A 24,662-nucleotide genomic window follows, 5' to 3' on the forward strand; every position below is an offset into this window, starting at 1 on the left:
ATCGAAATGAATAAATCAATTCAGCGCAAAGTAAGACTTGATTCACAATAACATGTCTATACATATATAATACAAGTGTTGAGTAGTGCTTTATAATAATGTTCAAGGTAAAATAATCTAATATTCTAATGTTTTTTCGTCATGTATAACCACAAAATTAGGATATTAAAGGAAAAATGCTTAAATGCGTCATAATTTTCTTGTCTCCCTTCCCTTTATTTTTGAAAAGATCTTTTTCAAAAAATCAATGATCACTAACCCATGCACCCATATGTTTAGTACAAAACTGTAAACACTGATTCAACATGTGTTACAATATTATAAGAAAGACGTTTCAAATTGACTTCTTGAAAAACGCTTAAATAATATACATACGAATAGATGTAGTTGAAGATGTAATTGCGGGTAAACGGTTGCCATAGAATTTGGTAAGTTGGTAGTGATTAGCTGCTTCTTGCGGTATATCTTAGGATAAAAATAAAATGGATATGTTAAAGTTAACTAAGGATTCAAATGATTAATGTAAGTGTAAACAAGAATGTGTCCTCAGTACACGAATGCCCCACTCGCACTATCATTTTCTATGTTCAGTGGACCGTGAAATTGGGGTAAAATCTCTAATTTGGCATTAAAATTAGAAAGATCATATCATAGGGAGCATGTGTACCAAGTTTGAAGTCGATTGGACTTCAACTTCATCAAAAACTACCTCGACCAAAAACTTTAACCTGAAGCGGGACAGACGGACGAACGAACGAACGGACGGACGGACGAACGAACGGACGCACAGACCAGAAAACATAATGCCCCTCTACTATCGTAGGTGGGGCATAAAAAAGAATTATGCAGACATTTGGTCTTTGGTGGATAGTTAATCAACTAAAAATCAAACTCCATCTCCTTATTTCACAATGAACGTACCATATTCGTAACTTTTTGTTAACATATTTATTATTTCTCATTCCAATAATATTTTCAATAACGTGTGTGTATTATAGATATTAACTTTTTGGAATTTTGGATCCTCATTACTCTTCAACTTTGTACTTGTTTGGCTTTATAAGTATTTTGATTTGAGCGTCACTGATGAGTCTTATGTAATCGAAACGCGCGTCTGGCGTACTAAATTATAATACTGGTACCTTTGATAAACTATTTACACCACTGGGTCGATGCCACTACTGATGGACGTTTCGTCCCCGAGGGTATCACCAGCCCAGTAGTCAACATTTCGGTGTTGACATGAATATCAATAATGTGGTCATTTTTATAAATTTCATATTTACAAAACTTTGAATGTTTCGAAAAACTAAGAATTTTCTTACCCCAGGCATAGATTACCTTAGCCGTGTTTGCCACAACTGTTTGGAATTTTGGATGCTCATTGTTTTTCAACTTTGTACATGTTTGGCTTTATGAATATTTTGATATGAGCGTCACTGATGAGTCTTATGTAGACGAAACACGCGTCTGGCGTATTAAATTATAATCCTGGTACCTTTGATAAACTATATAGAGACACACCTGACAAATATATGATCAAAGTTTTCTATTCATCTAACAAAATAAAGATCTTTTGGTTTTATCTGCATGGTAAAATGTCATTGTAATAGTATTAAAATTACAGTTTTTAATAAGAACGTATTCAGCTATACATACTTGTACATTTATAGTAAATAGTAGCATACAACAAAGGATCTTGTGAGCATGGGTTGTATCCCATAAATATTGTACATGTACTTTTCCTCATGCACTGGTTTTGTAAAGGTATGAAGTCAACAGAAGATTTGCAATTATTCCATGGTTGTGTCCCTACTGTACATCAGCTTCAGTCCCGAAAAATATTCAACCGTGATCTGAAAAACACATCCGTTATAAAATGGCCAGTGAGAGTCCAATCACAGAGTTGTTTATTTGCATTTAAAGCTCGACGAATACTAACCTAGAAAAATCCAGCTTATTTCTTGGTAAAGAGAGATATCTCTTTCATTTGCAAAAGATCTGTATTGAGTTACCAGTAATTAAAAATGTTCAAAATACTTTGGATGATTAAGATTACCTGCTTTTGATGACCCTTCTGATTTGATTGACAGTCTTGACTTTTTAACCATTTTTACTTTAATCTGTCCGCACAATCTTATCAAACAAATTTTTTCCTATTTAATGAAATGGACGTTTGCCAAATCTGCTTGCAAAGTGTTTCCCGCAACTCATATAAAGCTTTTTTTCTCAAATATGCTAAATTTACTTTCTTGAGGTATAAATAGATGATTTCAGATCTAAATTTTTCCTAAACACCATTAATGACAGTTTCAGCAATGAAGTGTATTGACAGGATGCAGATATTCCTATGGGCCCTTATTTTGCCCCTTAAAAAGCGGACTTGTTTCTTTACTGTTAGGAGTAACAGTGTGTAACAGTCAGTAAAGAAGCGTCCAAATTACATTTAATTGATAATTTCAACAACAACTATCGTTATCTTGATGATATTTTTTCGTTAAATAATCAAGAATTCTTTTGATAGACTGCTGAATTCAACCAATGAACAAACTTACTTTAAATAAATTCAATTTTAATAGCAATACCTGTCCTTCACTAGATTTTTATATTTCAGTACTACACCAGAATCACAACGACAAACCATAAAGTATACCCCGATTACAGACCACTTGGTCAACTGGCTATACTTAATTGAGTGTTTGTCTTTCAGGTAATGCCAGGAAAACTTTATCTATTCTTTTTTCAATGTGCATGATAAATCGCTGAATGTAGAACTGCAAAACAGCAAATCAGCTGTGTTGTCTATCGTTGAGAATATAAATAATGACTTCGCAATCCCATCAATATCATATTTTTATTCGTCTATATCAACCTTATAAATGCCGTTTACCATTGAATAAACTCATTTATACTTCGTCTGACATGTATAGCAACAATTATTTCAAAATTTTCTTCTGTCACATCGTGATACAATTTCCTGCTCTGTGTCCGGCACCATATAATATGCATGCATGTGTGTATTTAACATACTATATAGTAAAATATTATTTCCATCGATCATCGCGGTGGGAAGGCGTCAAGAACCACCCGATGCAACTGGAGTTTTCCTATTCAATAGATGTTAGGTTATGTGGGGTTATGCTGTTCAGCCGATAACATAGTATACTATGTTACTATATAGTATTGGGTTATCCTGTTGAATAGAATGATTTTATGCAGCAATTATAACCAATCAATTGCAGTTTCCCAGCATGCTTTTCAAAGAGTTCTAACATTAGCCATTTTCAAATAACATAAAAAGCACGTTCAAGTTTTCCTTTTATTTCTCGTACATCTCAACTAGACATGTCGGTAAGCTATTTTAATGTTTTATCATCTGTCCGACTAGAGATATTTGAAATATTACAGGGCTGAACCTGTGCCCATCTTTATTGCAGACTGAAATGTGATGTTGCAGTGCTGCGTTATCCATACCCTATAATGGTACTATGAACTAAGCAGATTTTCTTGTTATAATAATGATATATGAACGTTGCTTCCTTTGTGCGTACTGGATGCACTATATATGCAGACTATGCAACTACTTTCTAGAAACTTCGTAGCAATTGAAATTGAAAAAAATAGACGCTTGCAACCAATGATGCTCTCATACAAAATCTATAATATTATATATATATGAGATTTATTACATGATTTTAAAATGTTTTCCAGTAAATGTAAAATGCTAAGAATTTGTCCGCGGCGGGATTTTTACTTTTGTCACGTGACCGTTAAGTCAAAATGGCGGACATCCAGTAATAGGAAAGTGGCCGCTACAAAAAATATTAGTTGCGGTTTATCGGAGGACCTCCAATGGATTTTAAACGGGAAGCTTATTTTCTTATATACCTTTGAAAAATAACATATTAATAGAATTGACTACCGTTTACTCACAGACAGTAGTTTCTGTCAATGCAAAAAAGGGGGATACTATCCACATTCGTATGTTAAATAACTCGCACTTGTTTTTGTTAATGGGGGATGGGGTGAAAAACTTTTCATTTCTTTAGTGTTAATTGTTTTCACTTATTATTCTTTATCTTGGATCTCCTGTAGTTGGTAATCGCAATACTGGTATACCACTATTGTCCACAATACTGGTATACAAATTTTGTACCAGTATTGTTACTTTTTTTTGGTAGATTAGTACCATAGTCACTTCAGAACCATATATATGGGCAATACAATTTGTAACAGATATATCTTCTTCTTCTTTAATTGCACTTGTAAATACTGAGCACGCAGGTTGACGTTTGCACAGCAGTATCTGCGTTATGGATTTCCACTGCAGATCAATAGTGTAGATGTAGATGTGGTACAAATACTTATACATTTTTGTACTTGGCAAGCACTCCGACAGTTAGAGAGCTGTTCAGGTGATATCTGAAAAAGTTTATAATCTAGTAAGAGAAAGTACACAAAGACTGAATACCTAAATATCAATATAGGAAGTGTGGAGGGAGGATTTGCAGAAATACCATCTTAATAAAATATAGACACTAAAATATACTACTGAGACCTGAAAAGAGATAGCTAAAAGAAAACATAGAAGAAAGTAAAGAGTTTGTTAAAATGCTGAGACAGTATGGTTTCCTTAAGCAATGTTAAGGAAAAAACATCAGAAAATTCAAAACTTCCTTTATGACAATCACAATGTTCCATCAGTTAAACATACAATTATTCCTTATTAAATTGTCATGTCATATTTCATTATGCATATATATTTGACACCTTTGATAAAAGATTAATTACCTATATATGTATTGTTTATTTAAGAAAACACAATACTGGTACAAATTTTTTATACCAGTATTGTGCACAATACTAGTATACCAGTATTGCGATCACCAACTACAGGAGATCCTTTATCTTTAAAACACTGGCTATTATGTAATCACATGAATTACTATTATCTTCAAATGATATTTTCTGTCCTTTATGTCCACCCACTTCATTATTTTTTTTCTTTTTTCCTATCCACATCCTCATAGGGATATAAGCCTTATTATAACAAACTGACCACTTAATAGGAACTATGGCTGTGTTGACATCTAAAATAATACTCAGAATTACCTGAGCAGAGGAAAACATCTTGACTCTTGAGGCCTTTATTTCTAATTGCTTTAATTATTTTAATTTACTCTTAAACTTGACACAACGACCAATGATATAATTTGTTGAATTTATAAAAATAAAGATTAGAACTACTACTGCACTAAGTGTGAAAATTAAGATTAAAACAAATTGCATCCATAGTATTCTAATAATGGTTAGAAAAACAGCAACTTCTTCTTCTTCTTCTTTTTTTATACACATGAAAAATATTAAAAGAATGGACACGAGGAATGTTTAAAAGAGTCAACAAACCAACTATAAAGCACAAAACAGCCAAGGGCCATCAATGAATATGCTTAAGCTTGTAAAAGAATTTTTTTATAGATGACCTTATGCTGATATTAGAAATATTATTTATATTATTTGATAACCATATTTCCTTTATAATTATGTAATATTCTTTTCATTGATAAAACCAGTAACAAATAAAGTTGAGAAAGGAAATGAGGAATGTGTCAAAGCGACAACAACCCGACCATAGAGCAGACAACAGCCAAAGGCCACCAATGGGTCTTCAATGTATCAAGAAACTCCCGCACCCAGAGGTGTCTTTCAGCTGGCCCCTTAATAAATATGTATACTAGTTCAGTGATAATGGACATCATACTAAACTCTGAAAGATACACAAGAAACTAAAATTAAAAATCATACAAGACTAACAAAGGCCAGAGGCTCCGGACTTGGGACAGGAGCAAAATTGCAGCAGGGTTAAACATGTTTATGAGATCTGAACCGTCTCCTTATACCTCTAGCCAATGTAGATAAGTGAACAAATGCTTGTTTAAAAGCATTACTTTAAGGTTCCTTTGACTAAAGGTTTCACCTCGATATGAAATGTATTTAGTATAAACATGATAAAGTTAATACTAAAACCGCTCACAGTGTAAATATATTTCAGAAAACAAACTTATCAGAGGAGACCAAGGATATTTTGAAGGAGCTGTTTGCCCAAGGCATGGACTGCAAAGGTATAAAAAGCAGTGTGCTGCACAACAAGGCTGTTGAAAGAACAGGACTGCCGTTACAGGTTATCAAGGTATTTTAATTTATATGTCAACTTGGCAATGGTGACTTTAAATTTTCATGTAATACATTGCATTATTAAATAGGCTTTCAAACTGTAACAAAGGATTTGGATTTGGATTAATACCAAAACACTGTACATGGTGTATCCAGTCATATATATTAATTCAAAGTTTATACATGTTAATAGTTTTTCTGATTTTGATATTCTATTCAACTGTTTTGATGGAATTCACATGTATGTTGTATCATTGTGTCATTTTACAATACAGTGTACATGCATTTGCTCACATGCAATACCAATCTTGAACAAACAATTAATAAATTCATACCTATTAAATATTATCCCCGGCTTAATATACTTCTATGATTTTGATTGGTTAACGCACGTCATTACAAAACCCATAGCCCCTGGGTGTTGCTAACCCATATTCCTGGACATTGCTTACTATTATCCCAGGGAACTTCACGCTTGTGAAATATAAAATTCTGTAGATTATTCATGATGACTGTAATTTAAATATTTTAATAATTCATTAATGATTTGTCCTATTATGCCGATCATTTACACTCATTTCATTAAATGCATCACTTGACTGCCTCATTGAAGGAATGGGACTACTGACCTAGCTATGCAAATGACCCACTTTGACGTCAGTCACGTCACACCATCTATGACATAACTCTCACAACATTGAGCACCAAATTTGAATCCATCCAGTTTCTCTGTCTCAGGATTAAAAAACGTCTTATATTTGACTACCTGTAGGGTTTGACCAAAGGTAAGTACCCTACACCTTGTAAAAAAAATGTCAAATTTCCAAATTTCAATTAAACTACATGTATTTTAGATCATGAAAAAAACATTGATTTTATGCAACACTTTGTACCCAAATTTCCCTAAAACTCTTCCAATTCAAACTAAGACCGGGGATTAATTCGTTATCTACGTTCATATTGCATAGATAATTTATAGCGTCATTCTAATAAAATCAGGAAAAAAAAACTATAGTATAAAAATATCCATATGAATAAAATTGATTATGGACCTTATATACCTTGAATGATTCTACATATAACATGTAACCACTCAGATAAAATAGCTTAATAATTGTGAGATACTAAAAGTCTAATTTGATTTTTTTACAATTTCACCTTTGTCATTTTGGAGTCATATGTGCCTGATTGAATTTATTTTATACTAATAATTTAAGGACTGGATTGGCAATTATAAAAAAGTCGTGGAGGGAAGGAAATATGAAGCACAGCCACGGACATTATACCTCAAAGGAATGACTGGGTATAATTGTTTTGTTAGAGAGAAAAAAGGTAAACTGCATACATGTATGTTAATATATATAGCCTATCGTTATTTTAACTGGGGCTAAAATGGCAAGAGGTTAATCTAAAGGAAGTACACCACTAATTAATGGCCCCATTGCTTTCTATGTTAAATTCCTCAATTTCGAGTGGTCACAGCTCTTTTAACTTAAGTTCAAATAAAGTGACAATCATTACATGTCAAAGCAACACCTTCTGGTGTCCTGTACTGAAAAAATCAACATAAAACTACCCATAACACTTTGGTTTTTTTTTTTTTTTTTTTTTTTTTTCTTGAATATAAATTTATTGCACTAAAGCTGTTAACAATGACCTTACCGCTACAGCTTTAACTGTAAGGTACCCTGAAATAGTTAGTATCTATAAGAACAGGGTTTCATATAGATAAGTATTTTTTCTTAAATTTTATATTAGTATATTACAATTAAATACAATGTTCAATAATAATGTAATACAATTCAGTACCCTGATCTGAAATAAATGATATATTTTCCTTCTATACATATAATCAAATTAAATAACGCCCATTTAATACTCTTATCCGAAATTGAATGTTTGGTGTCAATTATCTCGTTTAAAAATTACATGATTTAAGAGTGTGTGACATCGATTTTCTTGATCGGAAGGTTTACCTTGTTTAAAGGTGAGAGAGAGCATGCTTTTTAATGGATGTATGTTGAATTAGGCTACTTTACTTCTTTTTTATTTGGATTTTAAACATTTTAGGTGAGTCTTTTCTTTATTTTTATTTATTTAGTTAAAGTGTTCTAGAAATATCTTCTTTAAGAGTGTTTTATTTTGGAGAAATTAAAGTTTGAAGCACTTGGACTGTAGTATATTCTTGTAGATTGTAGGATCTTAAGTATTCGTCCAGTTCAACTTTAAACAGATTGAATACATTAGTAGATTTATTTCTCTGATCGGATACATAGTATGATTTGTAGATAGCAAATCCTATAAGTGTCAGAATTATATTGAATCCGATATACTCATTATCTGTTATTTTGTAGCCTATTACAATGTCTTTTAAGTTAATGTTTTTGTTAAAATTCATTTGAGATAAGATTTTATTAATGATTTCCCAAAATTCTTTTAGAAATTTACATTCGATAAAAAAGTGTTGATACGTGTCTTTGAGTTGACAAAGTTGACAAAACGGACTAGTTACGATTTTCCATTTATAGAGATTATCTCTATTCGGTAAAATGCAAGTTATTAGTTTCCACCTAAACATTTTAAGTTTATTAAGTTTTAAGTGTTGGTGTATAAACTTAAACATATATTTGGTAAAGTCATAATTTATTTCTAATTCATTTTTCCATTTATTTATGCCAATGTTTGGAGAAATTTTTTTTTGAACGAGCAATTGATACACGTTTTTGTTGCTTAAATTTTCAATTTTAATGTTTTCTTTGTTTATATTGATAAATAATCTGTTAAAATTTACTTTTGATTTGATGGATTCTTCTGTAGCTAAAATTTTTAGCCATGAGGTTGGAATTGAGTTTTTTACTTTTGAAATTTCTGCTATCCAATTTTTAGTGTTTCGCAGTTTTCTAAATATTTTATCTTGGGCAATTTTTCCATTATCGTCAATAATATCGTTAATGTAAATAAAATCACTGTGTATCCAGTTATGCATAATAAGCGGCTTGTTTTGAAATTTTATAAATTTATTACCCCAGATAACTTGCTTTCTTATTTCGACAAAGTTTTTCAATTCTGTGATGTTCGTTTCATGAAATAAAATCCAACTTTTTATTATTTCTAAGTAAAATTCTGGAATGTCCTTAGTTATGTAATCTAGTTTTTTTAAAGTTTGGTTATTTAAATTCATTCTAAAAATGAGGAAATTAGAACCTAATTTACTTAAAAATAATTTTGGTATCAATGTCCAATTTTCTTGTTTTGCCTGTAGCAATCTAGAGACCCATCTTATTTGAAGAGAGGAGAAATAGCTTTTTATGTCGGTCATTTTAAGCCCTCCCTGGTTATAATCTGCTACCAAAGTATGTCTTTTAACTTTGTCTTTCTTATTGTTCCATATAAAACCAAAAATTTCTCTTTCTATATCAACTATTTTTGAGTTACTTAAAGCTGTAACATTTGTTAAAAAAGTAAATTGTGGTATAATGAGAGTTTTAACTATTAGAATTTTGCCTAAAATGGTTAAGTTTCTTTTTTTCCACGATGTTATCAGGTTTCGACTCTTTTCAAATCTTGTATCCCAATTTAATTTTTCACAATCTTTTTTATTAATGCCGAAATATATACCTAGCACTTTTACAGGTTTGTCCGTGAATTTAATTTCATCTACTTTATCTCTACAATGCTTTAGTTTACCAATCCAAATTCCTTCCGTTTTATTTTTGTTTAGTTGTAATCCAGAAAAAGTTCCAAAAATTTCGATTATATTTAATGCTGTTCGGATTTCTTCTTTAGATTTTAGGAATAGAGTTGTATCATCAGCCACTTGCGTGATTTTTAAGCAATGTGTTTTACTATCAATTTTTAATTCTATGCCTGTTATATTTTTGTTTTGCCTTAGTTGGTTAGCCATTATTTCTACTGACATTACGAAAAGTATAGAAGAGCACGGGCATCCCTGTCGGATACCTCTTAGGGGTCTAAAGGGGGCAGATATCCAACCGTTATTAAATATAGAACTATCTATATTTGTATACAAGGTTTTTATCCAGTTTATGAAGGGTTTATTAAAACCAAAATATTCTAAAGTATGATACATAAAATTCCATTCTAATGTGTCGAAAGCTTTCGAAAAATCTATGAATAAAATTGCTCCTTCTATATTAAACTTATCTGCGTAATCTATAACATCTTGTATTTGGCGCAAATTAAAACCTATAAATAACTGGGGCTAAAATGGCAAGAGGTTAATCTAAAGGAAGTACACCACTAATTAATGGCCCCATTGCTTTCTATGTTAAATTCCTCAATTTCGAGTGGTCACAGCTCTTTTAACTTAAGTTCAAATAAAGTGACAATCATTACATGTCAAAGCAACACCTTCTGGTGTCCTGTACTGAAAAAATCAACATAAAACTACCCATAACACTTTGGTTTTGTTTGGTTTGTACATTTCATGAGCAGGATATTAAATAATATAGTCAAACACATACTTATAACCCAATCAAAGTCTCATACTTTACATGAATTTCAAGAAAAATAACCAAAGACGGACCAAAAAAGACTCATTTTTGCAAGAGTTATCTCCCCTTCCAATGTCAATTTCCATAGGAAATTTAAAATGCTGATTTTGAGTTTTTCTCAAGTTACATTTTATGGGACTTTTTTCTTGTGTATAAAAAGGGCATAATGCTATAGATTAGAACTAAAACATTTTCTGTTGCAATTAGTTTGAGGTTAAATCTTAGTATGACTGGACTATGTGTACCTAAATATAGATTCATGACGTCTTGCAAGTTCCTGGTTTTATGATTTTTTTTTCGTTATGGTGACAAAAAATATTATATCAACCTCATCAAAAGTTAATAATTGTATATTATTAGTACTGTTGTTCAAATCTTCAACCCTATAAATATATTGTATACATTAATTAATAAGTCTGTGTTGTAAAAAAAGATTTAAATTGTAAATTAGTCTTTTAATTCATTACTTTTTTTCCAATTAGTTTTACATTTTTGTGATAATATTTTATAGAAATGTTATATATGATTAATCATTGAAAAAGACAATCTATAGATAAATATATACATTGTACCACCTATACCTGCATATATATAAATAAAAAAGATGTTATGATTTGCCATGGAACAAATCTCCATGTTATCTCAAATCCTTTTGATATAAGCCATTATTAGTTATGGCTTTCTAAATGGGTTATTTTATATTGCCCTTGGTCGTGGATGGGATGAAGTCATGAACAGATATTTATATTAACATTGTAAGTGTGATTTTCTATGCAGTTTATTATATTTCTACAGCCTGCTATTTTTGCTACATCTGATGGATACAGTATACTTGAAGTCAATTTACATGTGGACATATTTAAATATATAAATTCATGGTGATTTTATACTAAAAATTATTTCTGTACACCTATTATACTTTGTGTATAGTGATAAGTCAGCATGTACAAAATGAATTTACATCTGACAAAGTATGCATATGCAGGAGTTACTTTCACTCATGACTGTGCATTTAAAAGAAATCTAACGTTATTTCAACTCTAAAATAAGTTGAATTAAAAATTTGTTTAAAGAGAAAAGCATCCCAATTCCTTAAAAAAAGCAAATAACATATTATTGATCATGCAGTTACTTCTTACACTTGACTGCAGGGATGGGGTCAATTACTTTAAAATATAATCGATTAAATTACAATTACTTTGCTTATAAAATGTAATCCATTACATTACAATTACACCTTATTTCAAATGTAATTGATTACATGAGATTATTTTTCTTTAAAGTAATGATGATTACTTATGATTACATTGTATATGCAATACTAAAGAATTTCTAATAACTTTTTATCCTCAGGAAAAAGCTAATTTTTGTATCTTTTTTTAAAGCCATAATTTATTAATCTTATTTAAAAGAATTTAGACCAGTACAGTGTAACATGTGTAATTTTATAACATAGCTATAGACAAGTGTCTTTTCTCTATGTAAGAGATATAACTTTGTTTTTTCTACAAGTTTTAACCAACTCGGCAACTGCCTAATTTTTAAAAAACTTGGACAAATAATAAAAAAATCAATCAAGTATTGTTTTATTGTCTGTGAGGACATAATTGACACATCCATATATATTTTTACAGGACTGGTGTTATTCACTACCTTCATTTTTTAACAAACAATAGAGCTTGAGTATTAAAATTTTATTGTCTTAATTGCAATATCAATAAAGTTATAAGTGGTTATAAGATGATATCACATTAAGAAAAGTCCCATCATAGTGAATACTAGTTTTATGATTTTTTATTCATGCTTTACACTTTCATATTGTCTATCAAATACTATTTTCCAATATACCAGTATACAAAATTTGTAACCAGCAAGTAATCATTTGAATGTAATCTAAAAAGAATAAAAAAATAATCATGATTACACCTTTTTTGGCAATGTAATTGATTACATTGTGATTACTTGTAATCAGAAATGACAGGATTACTGATTACAGAGGACTTCACTTCAAAATGTTATCGATTACAGCTGGTTAAGATTATCCCATGCCTGCTTGACTGACTTCACTAATTGCAGTAGCCTAAAGAATATTTACTTGAGCTGCTCATAAAAATTTGATGAAATTTGGCATCAATGAATAGTAGCCTCAATTGAAGGTTTAAAAAGTTTTTCTTTTGACCTTTTTTAAAGAAGAATTAATGGAAAAACTTGTGTTTGCTTATTCTTAAAAGAATCAGTCAGGTTAGACAGTTGATTAACCTAATTTTATATTTGTTTATTTAAGATCAATTCAATGACATAGCAGACTGGGCACCTGCCTGGAATTTGTTAGGGCAGGAGGAAAAGGAGGCATATAAACAGAAGGCAAAGGAAAATCCAGTGGTACCACCTCAACCACAACAGAAAGATGCCTTTAAAAGGCTTAAGATTATCAGAGAACATGTGAGACTTATTTTTTTTAATTATTATTTGATTTAAGGGGGCTCGCGGGTCTAAATCGATTTTTAACCGGATTTTTGTAACAAAAATGTCGGTTATTGATTTGGGGATGTACGGCGGTCGGTCGGTCGGGCGGGCGGCCGGGAGGCCGGGCGGGCGGGCGGGAATCAAATGTTGTCCGTGCATTACCTCATGAACCGTTCAACCAAAGCTTTTAAAATTTTAATATGTTGTTACTGACAACTAAATGAAGGTCAAGTTCAATAATGGCAATTTTGACTTTTACCGTTCAGGAGTTATGGTTCTTGAAAGATTGAAAAATGGAGTTTCCAGTCGTGTCCCTGCATTTACGCATGAACTGTTCTACCTAAGCTTTCCAAATTTTAATATGTTGTTACTGATGACAAAATGGAGATCAAGTCCCATAATGGCGATTTTGACTTTTACCGTTCAGGAGTTATGGTTCTTGAAAGATTGAAAAATGGAGTTTCCAGTCGTGTCCGTGCATTTACGCATGAACTGTTCTACCTAAGCTTCCCAAATTTTAATATGTTGTTACTGATGACAAAATGGAGGTCAAGTTTAATAATGACGATTTTGACTTTTACCGTTCAGGAGTTATGGTTCTTGAAAGATTGAAAAATGGTGTTTCCAGTCGTGTCCGTGCATTTACGCATGAACTGTTTTACCAAAGCTTCCCAAATTTTAATATGTTGTTACTGATGACAAAATAGAGGTCAAGTTCAATAATGACGATTTCGACTTTTACCGTTCAGGAGTTATGGTTCTTGAAAGATTGAAAAATGGTGTTTCCAGTCGTGTCCGTGCATTTTCTCATGAACCATTCAACCAAAGCTTTTGAAATTTTTATATGTTGTTACTGATGGCAAATTAGAGGTCAAGTTCAATAATGACTATTTTGACTTTTACCGTTCAGGAGTTATGGTTCTTGAAAGATTGTGAAATGGCGTTTCCATTCACGTTGTTGCATTTACTCATGAACCATTCAATCTAAGCTTTTCAAATTTTAAGATGTTGATACTGATGACAAAATGGAGGTCAAATTTGATATTGACGATTTTCACTTTCACCATTCATCAGTAATGGTTCTTGTGATATTGCCAGGACACAAATAAATATTAATAAATCCGGTTTGCTGTCGTTGTGACAGCCTCTTGTTTTATTTAATATAGGATTTCTCTATATTTTTCTATAAATTAACTTTATCTTATACCTAATGGAAAAATTAAATAAAAATATGGGGTCACCGTGCATTTACGCTCACAATCTGCCTTCGAAAAAAGATTACATATTTGTTAATGTCCTTTTTTTCTGTTGAACTAATATGAGAAATATTGGTAATATCGAAATAAAAAAAGAACTAAATTACAGAAATTTGTTAAATTTTACAATTTTTTAGTTTATGTACAGCCTTTTGGAAAACAACAATAAAAAATATAGGTCACCGATGAGTTAAAAAAGATATTTCATTTTTAGCCAAAAAAATGTCACTTTTGCACCAAAGGGAGATAATTTGGAGCTTTTTCAATGATATCTAAATTTTAAAAGTCACCTGGGGCCAACATGTATTGATTTTTTTTAAAAAATTCTTGTACCATAAAATAAAGTAACAACTACTAAAGGTAATTAATAAAATTTGTAAAGAAAAATGAATGTTTGAATTTTTTCTGAAAATCTTATACCCGCGAGCCTCCTTAAACAATTTTATTCTGATTTGCTTATAAAATAAACTTTCCTGAAGACCCAACTTGTAATATGATGGCAACATTTTTTCAGTTACCGGCAATATGTGTATGTGTTTTGATGCATGCTAAAGTGAGCATTTTCCATAACTTGGCATCCACCATCATCTTCGTCCGTTTAATTTTAATGCCAAATAATGGCATTTTTGCACCAAAGGGAGATAATTTGGAGCTTTTTCAATGATACCTACATTTTTAGTGTCACATGGGGCCAACAGTTAAGCCGCCAACTATTGGAATTATTTTTGTACCGTATGATAAAGTAACAACTACTAAAGGTAATTAATAGAATTTGTAATGAAAAACAAATGTTATTTTTTTCTGAAAATCTTATACCCGCAATCCTCCTGAAAAGGCATTTTTTAAGCCACAAATAAATGTATATTGAAAGTCAAAAATAGTTATTGATAAAAGATTTAAGCAAAAAATTACAGGTGCGCAAACTAGGCTCTTGATAAATAAATATCAATAAATATCAATAAATAGTGAGTGTGCACAATTTTTTTTTTATCTAGGTTTGTTTGATATTATTTTAATCCTCAGTCAGACCATAAAAAAATATTTTTCTTTTTCCCTTCAGATTGTTGAACTTGAAAAGCATGGTATAGATGTAGCTCTGGTAGGCATTGACACCAACACTGGATCCCAGATCCTTTTAGGAGATGGAAAATCTGCTGCCTTCCTTAAATCAGAGGACATCCTGCAGAATTTGTTTGCTTTTCATTCACTAGGTCAGAATTTTAACATTTGTATGCCCTATTTATGGGCATTTTGTTTTCTGCTCTGTGCATTTGTTTGTTTGTTATCTTTTGTTTGTTTTTCTGTCTGTTTCACTTCAGGTTTAAGTTTTTGGTTGAGGTTTTTAGCTTTTGGATTAAATTGAATTCCAATCAACTTGAAACTTTTTATACATGTTTCCTGTGATGATCTTTCTAATTATAATGCCAAATTAGAGTTTTTGTTCCATTTTCACAGTCCACTGAACATGGATAATGATAGTGCAAATGGGCATCCATGTACTGGGGACACATTCTTGTTTAAATTACATACAAGTTTAATTCAGTTTACCAAAAATTGTCACTACCTGTACCTATCGCTTTTTGTCTGAACTAGACAGAGCCAAAAAACCAGACATGGTGGGGGAGCATTAACAATGTATAAGTTTGTGATTACATCTAGTTTATAGTGAACCACTTTTGGTATGCAGTTGTATAAGTGTAGGCATTTCTTATTTCCATGAAAAATATTTTCCTCTGTCCCTATGTCATGGTTTATTGACTTTGAAACTTTTGCTTAGTTTACTTGTTTTATTTTGTGATTAGGTTCAAGGGGATTCATTAGTGGCATTAGTATTATTTTATCCAAATTTCAATAGAAGAAGTAACGAAATTATTTTCAGTTTGTAAGTTTTTATTTGTATAACGTCATGTTTAGCAATGAAATCTATGCACCAAAATCATTTATGAAGTTTTGCAGAATTTTATTTTATTTCAAGTTTATACATTTTTCCAACTGTTACAACTTATTATTTGTTTGTAATGCATTAGATTTGGAATAACAGTACGTACTATAGTTGAAGAGTTGCCACCTCAATTTTGATTTGATGGTTACAAATATCCGTTTTACTGTGTCCACTACCTGTCACCAGTTAAACTGCATTTACGAATCACTTCAACTAGAGTACTTTCATTCCTATGTGTGAGGTTGTGCATCCAACTATGGAATGGTCCTTTATAGACCTAGTTACCATGGAAACTGTTCAAATATAATAAAAAATATTGGCAAGGTAGCCTGGCATCATGAAGTGACATCTGCTATTGCTTGCCAATTCTAGTTATTTTTCTTTTTGTATGGTTAACAATCTAGTTTTAATATTGTGACTTGACATAACTTTTTTCTGTAGGAACCAAAGAAGTACCAAAAGACTTAAAAAGTCTTCAACAGGAGGCTCAAACCCACATGAACAAGTTGTATTGTAAGTGTAATGTCTTTTACTCTACTTCATATGAAATTTCAGCTGCAATGTGGAAAACCTTAATGCTGAGTTTATAAATCTCGTAATAATAATGTTAACTTGAAGAAAAAATAAAATTAAGAATGGAAATGGGGAATGTGTCAAAGAGACAACAACCCGACCAAATAAAAAACAACAGCAGAAGGTCACCAACAGGTCTTCAATGTAGCGAGAAATTCCCGCACCCGGAGGCGTCCTTCAGCTGGCCCCTTGAAGAAAAAAGTCCATTTATAAGTTTAATACGGATTAACAGGTACAACGTTTTAACAAAACTTCCTTCTGGATATTAGCTTTTGATCATAAACAAGTTTTTATTCAAGTTTGGTACAAATCCAGAATAGCTTAAAAGTTATTAAAATTTTTAAAACTTTGACCACAAAATAGAAATAAAATAGAGAATGGAAATAGGGAATGTGCCAAAGAGACAAAAACCCGACCATATAAACAGACAACAGCAAAAGGTCACCAATAGATCTTCAAATTCTGGAATGTATTGTTTCCTGGCCCAAAAAACTAAGTCAATTTATAATTATGTACAGAAATTTTTTTATTTTCTTTTTAACAAATTGACTTCTGAATACTATCTCATTGTCATAAACAAGCTTCTGTCCAAGTTTGGTAGAATTTGAGGAAAGTCATTAACATTTTAACCACAGAGTGAATTTAATGCTTCCCAGCAGAAAAACTAAGTCTATTTACAAGAATATGTCATTAAATTTTAAAAACTTTAAACACAGATTGAATTTAATGTTTCCAAGCAGAAAAACAGGGTCTATTTCGTGTAAAATACGGAAAGTTGAATTTTATTTTTACAAAATTTACTTCTGGATACTATTTAATGATCATAAATAAGCTTCTGTCCACGTTACAAATTCAGGATAGCTTAAGAAAGCTATTAACATTTCAAAAAACTTTAACCACAGAGTGACTATTTGTGGACGCGGACGAAACAGAATGTAGGATTGCTTTGTCTAACTTTTTTGTTTAAACTTAAATGCTCAACAAAAATAATCAAATGTGTTTTAGTAAATACTGTTTTATATAATTTTTTTTTTAGCAAAAGCAGTGGGAAAAAAACAAGCTTTCCCGTACACAAAAGTTAAAAAAGGAATAATAGAAGTGAATGGTATCCCCCTTGATGTTCTCCCCCTTAAACCTATGTCAGATTATGGGGAGAAAAAAATGAAAATGTTTTTAAACATAAAGGAAATTTCGGTAGAAGTGTAAGTACAATTAGACATTTTAACTTTTATATCCATCCTGCAATTAATAGAGTGGAACAATGGTGAACAGTGTTTTTGGTCTGCACATCTTCTCAAGTTAGTTAAGTCTCCGTCCTGTACACTAGAAAACCAACATCATTTTACGCTTATTGATATAAAATACCATTTGTCAACCATGCATCTTCAATGTCACAAATTATTTTTAAAATTATAATTAATTAAAGCTATATAAAAAGAGTCAACAAATACATTTTTATAGTTATTGCCCTTTGACAGACAGGTATATAAACTAATGCACATACTTAAGAAATTTATGCATGTTTTAGAAGTAAATTTTACCAGTTTTTCAATTTTATTGTTTATTTCAGGCCCACATCTCCTGAATATGAGGTATTATCATTACCAGTTGACAATGGTAAATAAATATAACATACTTTATTTAAATGTCTTTTATAAATTTTGTCCTGATTATGCCTGAAATATTTGCCACAGCAAATGACAATCAATCCTATTTTAATTGCAAGCTTTAGTCAAAATGTAACTTATACACAATGCTTATTACTACAAAACACAGATCAAGTTTGAATATTGGTGGTGTCACTGTTCTAGAGTTATGCCCCTTTATAAATGGAAAAATTGCAATTTTTTTCGTTTCCATTCCCTTACTTTAGTGTACCTCAACAAAATATTATGAAACCTTATAAACACAAAATACAAATCAAGTTTGAACTTAGGAAGCGTCACTTTAACCATTCCACAATTATGCCTCTTTATAAATGGAAAAATTACAAAAATGTGAGTTTCCATTCTCTTATTTAAGTAACTTCCAAATTTTTTTCAGATGAAAATGCAACCACCTGTTAATTGTTAATGTCAGAGATTTGATTGAAACAATAATGACAGGTTGTAATGGGCATTATTTGTGTGCATGCAGTTTTATTGGAATTAAAACTTCTAGTTTATGTCTATTATCAATTATCTTTCAGCTATAGAAACAGAATTGAATATAAAGGTGCAGAAGGCTGTTGAGGAGGATAACTTGATTGGTAGTAATTTTATTTTATTTAGTGATTAGTTCATAATAACATCTGTAAACATTAAAAATATTGAAGCAAATTTCCCAAAAAATCTGCCAACCGGTTTTACATAATGGTGTTTTTATCAAATTTCATTCATTGCTATATGTGTACCAAAATATATATATATTTTCCACAAAAATATATTTATTTCTTCATAAAACTGTTGTTACATTATCAGAAGGTCAGTTTATTTTTAAGTTAACAAAAAATAGCAGGACTTTAAGTTATATATGTAATGAGTTTCTGGGCAAAAAATATATTCATTTAGTTATCCAATGATGATACTGACCTATATACATTAACCTTATATGATCATATTTTAACCTTTTGATATCTTAACATACATCTATAAAGTGAAATTAAATTTTCTGATCAGCTCTGATCTAGTCTGATCTGTTTACATTGCTGAACAATTGACCTGTTCAGTCTGCTGCAAACATCTGACCATACATCAACTAAAAAAAACATTCCAAAAGTTCCTAAAATTAACCTTACAACAACAACAGCATACAAGAAAGACTAAAATACATTAAAAAATATAACTCTCAAAAAGTAACTCAATTAAATAATTCATTATTCTGTGGTAAAACATAGATTAATAAGAGCAATTTATATATCCCTCAGCTAGATGACTTGCTAAACTGGTTCAAAATTGCATGTACAGTGAGATTTTAGAATTCTTATATGAGTATATACCATTTGCCTAGATTGTAAAAGGCTACCATAAAAAAAAACTTGAAAAATCATAAGATTACTTTGACCAAGAGCTATTCTGTTCCATATAGAAGTCATAAAATACATGTTTTATTAATTTCAATCAGAAAAAATGCAAAAATAAGAACATGGATTCAAGTCTTAACTGCATGCATGTTGTATGACCATAAAAGGCTAACATACTTGAGTATGCCAATTTAAGAGCTTAAATTTCCCATAAGCAGGACGGTTGACCAAAACAGAAGATTAAACATGATTACTTACATCATGTTTGACTTATTTTCATTGGAATAGGTACAACTTCTAAAAATTGGATTTCTGGTGATTCTCTGTAATAGGAAGTACACTACTAATTAATGGCCCCATTGCTTTCTATGTTAAATTCCTCAATTTCGAGTGGTCACAGCTAATTTATCTTAGGTTCAAATAAAGTGACAATCATTGCATGTCAAAGCAACACCTTCTGGTGTCCTATACTGAAAAAATTAAAATACCTTAAATGGCATATAAGAAAGAACTGGTTCCCGGAACTTCGGATGTACCAAAACAGGTACTTCTGATCTGACAAAAAGGCAAAATGTACCCTCCTTTTTAAATTTCATGCCATTTGTGTATTATTCAAATTTATCAGTCAAAAAATTTTCTACAATGATCACCAGTCATGCAGCTTTCATTTGATAACAAAATTAATAAAAAAATCTAAATATTTTGAAAGTTATGTCCATGCGTAGGAACTATTTTGTGTTAAATATGTATTACTTTCTGGTATGTGCTTTCTTGCTGGGCCCGAATTAGTGGTGTTACACCTAGAGCACAAAAATTTGGGAACGAAATTTGGGACACCAAACATGTCTGCTCTATGGTCGGGTTGTTGTCTCTTTGGCACATTCCCCACTTAAAAAAAAAAAAAAAACTATAATAGAACTTTCGTCATATGTTGTTTTCATGGTTACAAGACGAAGTTAAATGTGAATTTGGTTTTTATTTTCTAAATATCTTTTACCCAAGTCTAGTTAATAGAAAATGTATTATTTTCTGATGGATCATGACTACAATACACTGTCGCAAAAATTCTGAGATTTTAAACCAGGTTTTTAATCCTGCTTAGTCTGAAAATTCAATAATTGATTTAACATTTTTAAAATATATTTATCACAATTAAAAAATGATGTGTTTAGTGAGCAAAAGATTGGATATAGGGAAATGTAGTGAACATCACAAATTCTTATAAGATGCTCCTCTTTCGCTTTGTAAACATGGCCATGTTCAATTCAAATAGATCATGGTAAACATGTGAATAACATATGTTGTATTTTGAACGGTGCAGGAGATCAAATCAGACATTTCTATTACTTAATTGAAAAAAAGAAGTGAAAACTAACTATGGCACTGTAATTCAAATTCAAATTCATACACAATGATACAGATAATGATTATAATGTTATGCATATTTCCTTTAGCAATGCTTTATGGACAATACTTTGTTTTATAAAAACTTTTTTTTCAAACCAAGAAAATTTGGTAATGAAAAGTAAATATTGGAGATGCAGTGAAAATTACCCTATTAATGATTTTATTTTTGTAGAACCTGGAAGTGAAGAACTACTCTACAATTTACTGGTGACTCCTGAGGTTGAAGAAAACCTGTATTCACTTGCATCACCAGCAGTCACACACATACTCCCATCACAACCAGTCACACATACACTACCATCACTACCAGTCACACAAACACAACCAAACAAAACAACAGTCAAAAGATCATTAAAAAAAACATCAGCCAAACAAACATTCACACTAAAAAAAACACCAGCCAAACAAACACTCACACTAAAAAAAACACCAGTTACTCATGCATTCACATCACCACCAGTCACACATACAGTACCATCACCACCAGTCACACATACACTACCATCACCACCAGTCACACATACACTACCATCACCACCAGTCACACTAGCACTCACTTCACCACCAGTCACACATACACTACCATCATCACCAGTCACACATACACTACCATCACCACCAGTCACACATACACTACCATCACCACCAGTCACACTAGCACTCACTTCACCACCAGTCACACATACACTACCATCACCACCAGTCACACTAGCACTCACTTCACCACCAGTCACACATACAGTACCATCACCACCAGTCACACATACACTCACTTCACCAGTCACACATACAGTACCATCACCACTAGTCACACATACACTACCATCACCACCAGTCACACATACACTCACATCACCACCAGTCACACTAGCACTCACATCACCACCAGTCACACATACACTCACATCACCACCAGTCACACATACACTCACATCACCACCAGTCACACATACAGTACCATCACCACCAGTCACACATACACTCACATCACCACCAGTCACACATACAGTACCATCACCACTAGTCACACATACACTACCATCAACACCAGTCACACATACAATCACATCACCACCAGTCACACATACACTACCATCACCACCAGTCACAACTACACTACCATCACCACCAGTCACACATACACTCACATCACCACCAGTCACATCACCACCAGTCACACAAACACTCACATTATCACCAGTAACACTAGCACTCACTTCACCACCAGTCACACATACAGTACCATCACCACCAGTCACATCACCACCAGTCACACTAGCATTCACATCACCACCAGTCACACATACCAGCAAAAGACCAAGGGGGACAGCTGCTAACAGGACAAAAGCCACTAAAAAGAGAAAGAACAACAAAGGTAATAAAAGTGCAAGTTAGAATTTCAATTGTAACTAGAATGACACAGAAAAAGCTCTGCATTATCTGGATTTATCAGTCATCTGTTATTTTCTAATAATTCACTTGAACAGAAATTATTTATATGATATTATGTATTTGGTATATTTATAACATGTCAAATATCTTGACAAATTGTGTTTTTGATGTTTATGGCATAGTTAAAATATAAATTTTTGATTAGAAATAATGCAATTGAATGTTAAAATTAACTTCTTCTAATTAACAAACTATTAAAATTGATATTTTGACTAACTGACATTTCGTTTTTGTTTAAATTCATCATTAACATTGCTGTACATATAGACTTAGGTCAGTTTCACCAAAAAGATGACTAAGATTCATATAGATCACTTTGCTATGAAATAAATGAACTTCTTTATTTTTCATATAACTACAATGTTTTATTTTTCTTTCAGAATGGGGAGTGAAAGGCATCATTGCCACAAGAACAGTAGAAAATTCACGACAATATTTGATTCATTGGGATGGATTTAGCCATGACCATGATTCATGGGAGCCAGAATGTAATCTGACTCCAAGTCTAATTGGACAGTTTTTTGCCAATAAAATTTGAATTAAATTTTTTATATAATAAATACAATTTAACAACTGACCACCAGCGATCCTGGATTTAAGCCAATATATAAGCTGCGTTGAATAGAAATCGACCTTATGCTAGTACACATTTATATGTACATATAAACAGCTGTGATTGGTTTTAGGAACATTCAACATGTTCAAATATGAAATATCTAATATTTAATGTTCTTAGTACAACTTAAAGTTTCTAACAGTTATAGACTTTTGATATAGATTGTTTTTCCAGCCAAAATAGGATAACAGATATCCAGTTGCATAAAGTGTATTTCTATCGAAAACTGAGCATACAATGTTATAGAGTCTTCAAGAAAGAACATTATTTGCAATAAAACAACTCTTCAACAGTTATCATGGATTTAAGTAATTGTACATTATTTGGCCTTCAACAATAAATAATCTGTACACTAAATCAAGTATCCACCGAAATACTTGATTTCAAGCAATAATATGTAATCTGGCCTTCAACGATGAAGCATTGTTACAATAAAACAACTTGCCACCAGAGACAGTGAATTTAAGAAAATGAATGTTACATAGCTGGTCATAAACAATGAATAATAGTAACAATAAAACAACTCTCCAACAGATATTGTGCATTCAACAATGAATAATCTGTACAAAAATGCAATTTTCCACAGAGTATATGGATTTAAGCAAATAAAAGTTATCTGGCCGTCAACAATGATAAATTGTTAACTTACAATAAGTCAGCTCTCCAAAATGTATTGTGGATTTAAGTAATTGTATGTTTTCTGACCTTGAATAATAAAGAAATAAAACAACTCGCCACCAGAGCCTTTAACAATGATGAATTATCACAATAAGACAACTCTCCACCAGAGCCTTCAACAATGATGATTATTACAATAAGACAACTCTCCAAAATGTATCATGGATTTAAGCAACTGGATGTTATTTTGGTCTTCAACAATGAATAATCAGTACAATTATACAATTCTCCACCAGAAAACCTTGATTTTAGCAATTAAATGTAATCTAGCCTTTAACAATGATTGTTTTTTGGCGAGCCTGCAAATTTTATATCAGAAACCTTGACATAGGGATAGTGATCAGGTGGTGGAGGCGCTAGCTTTAGTTTTCACTTAACCTTGACCTTATTTCACATATCAGTGATAAAGGTTAAGTTTTGGTGCATGGTCAAGTCCATATCTCAGATACTATAAGCAATAGGTCATCTATATTCAGTGTATTTAAGGACTGTAAGGTGTAGATATTCAACTGGAATGCATGGTTGGGTAAGGACCTGTTTAATTACGAATGTAACAATAATTATTGAGGCTACGGTTACATTG

The 24,662-nt window shown here is 31.6% G+C and overlaps 2 protein-coding genes across 2 annotated transcripts in view; one reads left to right on the plus strand and one right to left on the minus strand.

Moving 5' to 3' along the window:
• The window catches only part of LOC143056666 (uncharacterized), a 44,917-nt gene extending 43,161 nt beyond the window's left edge, over positions 1 to 1,756 (minus strand). The window contains exon 1 of the mRNA XM_076229824.1: positions 1,660 to 1,756. Coding sequence (XP_076085939.1) covers positions 1,660 to 1,750 — 91 coding nt within the window. The 5' untranslated portion in view covers positions 1,751 to 1,756. The remainder of the gene's footprint in view (positions 1 to 1,659) is intronic.
• Positions 1,757 to 5,241: 3,485 nt separating this feature from the next.
• On the plus strand, positions 5,242 to 23,697 carry LOC143056857 (uncharacterized). Its single transcript, XM_076230025.1, has 10 exons — positions 5,242 to 6,190; positions 7,392 to 7,506; positions 12,973 to 13,130; positions 15,471 to 15,621; positions 16,794 to 16,865; positions 17,962 to 18,127; positions 18,496 to 18,542; positions 19,114 to 19,173; positions 21,506 to 22,708; positions 23,166 to 23,697. Exons 1-10 carry the CDS (start codon positions 6,110 to 6,112, stop codon positions 23,321 to 23,323), a joined length of 2,211 nt encoding a protein of 736 aa, XP_076086140.1. The 5' UTR covers positions 5,242 to 6,109; the 3' UTR covers positions 23,324 to 23,697.
• Positions 23,698 to 24,662: the final 965 nt, after the last annotated feature.

The sequence above is a fragment of the Mytilus galloprovincialis genome, chromosome 13, assembly GCF_965363235.1.
Source record: "Mytilus galloprovincialis chromosome 13, xbMytGall1.hap1.1, whole genome shotgun sequence".
NCBI classification, from domain to species: domain Eukaryota; kingdom Metazoa; phylum Mollusca; class Bivalvia; order Mytilida; family Mytilidae; genus Mytilus; species Mytilus galloprovincialis.

Excerpts from the sequence above, each read along its gene's own strand:
- LOC143056857 (XM_076230025.1), top strand. The coding sequence starts at position 6,110 with ATGGACTGCAAAGGTATAAAAAGCAGTGTGCTGCACAACAAGGCTGTT. Across the intron at positions 18,128-18,495 it reads AAGGAAATTTCGGTAGAAGT|GCCCACATCTCCTGAATATG; the intron begins GTAAGTACAATT and ends TGTTTATTTCAG. Across the intron at positions 19,174-21,505 it reads TGAGGAGGATAACTTGATTG|AACCTGGAAGTGAAGAACTA; the intron begins GTAGTAATTTTA and ends TTATTTTTGTAG.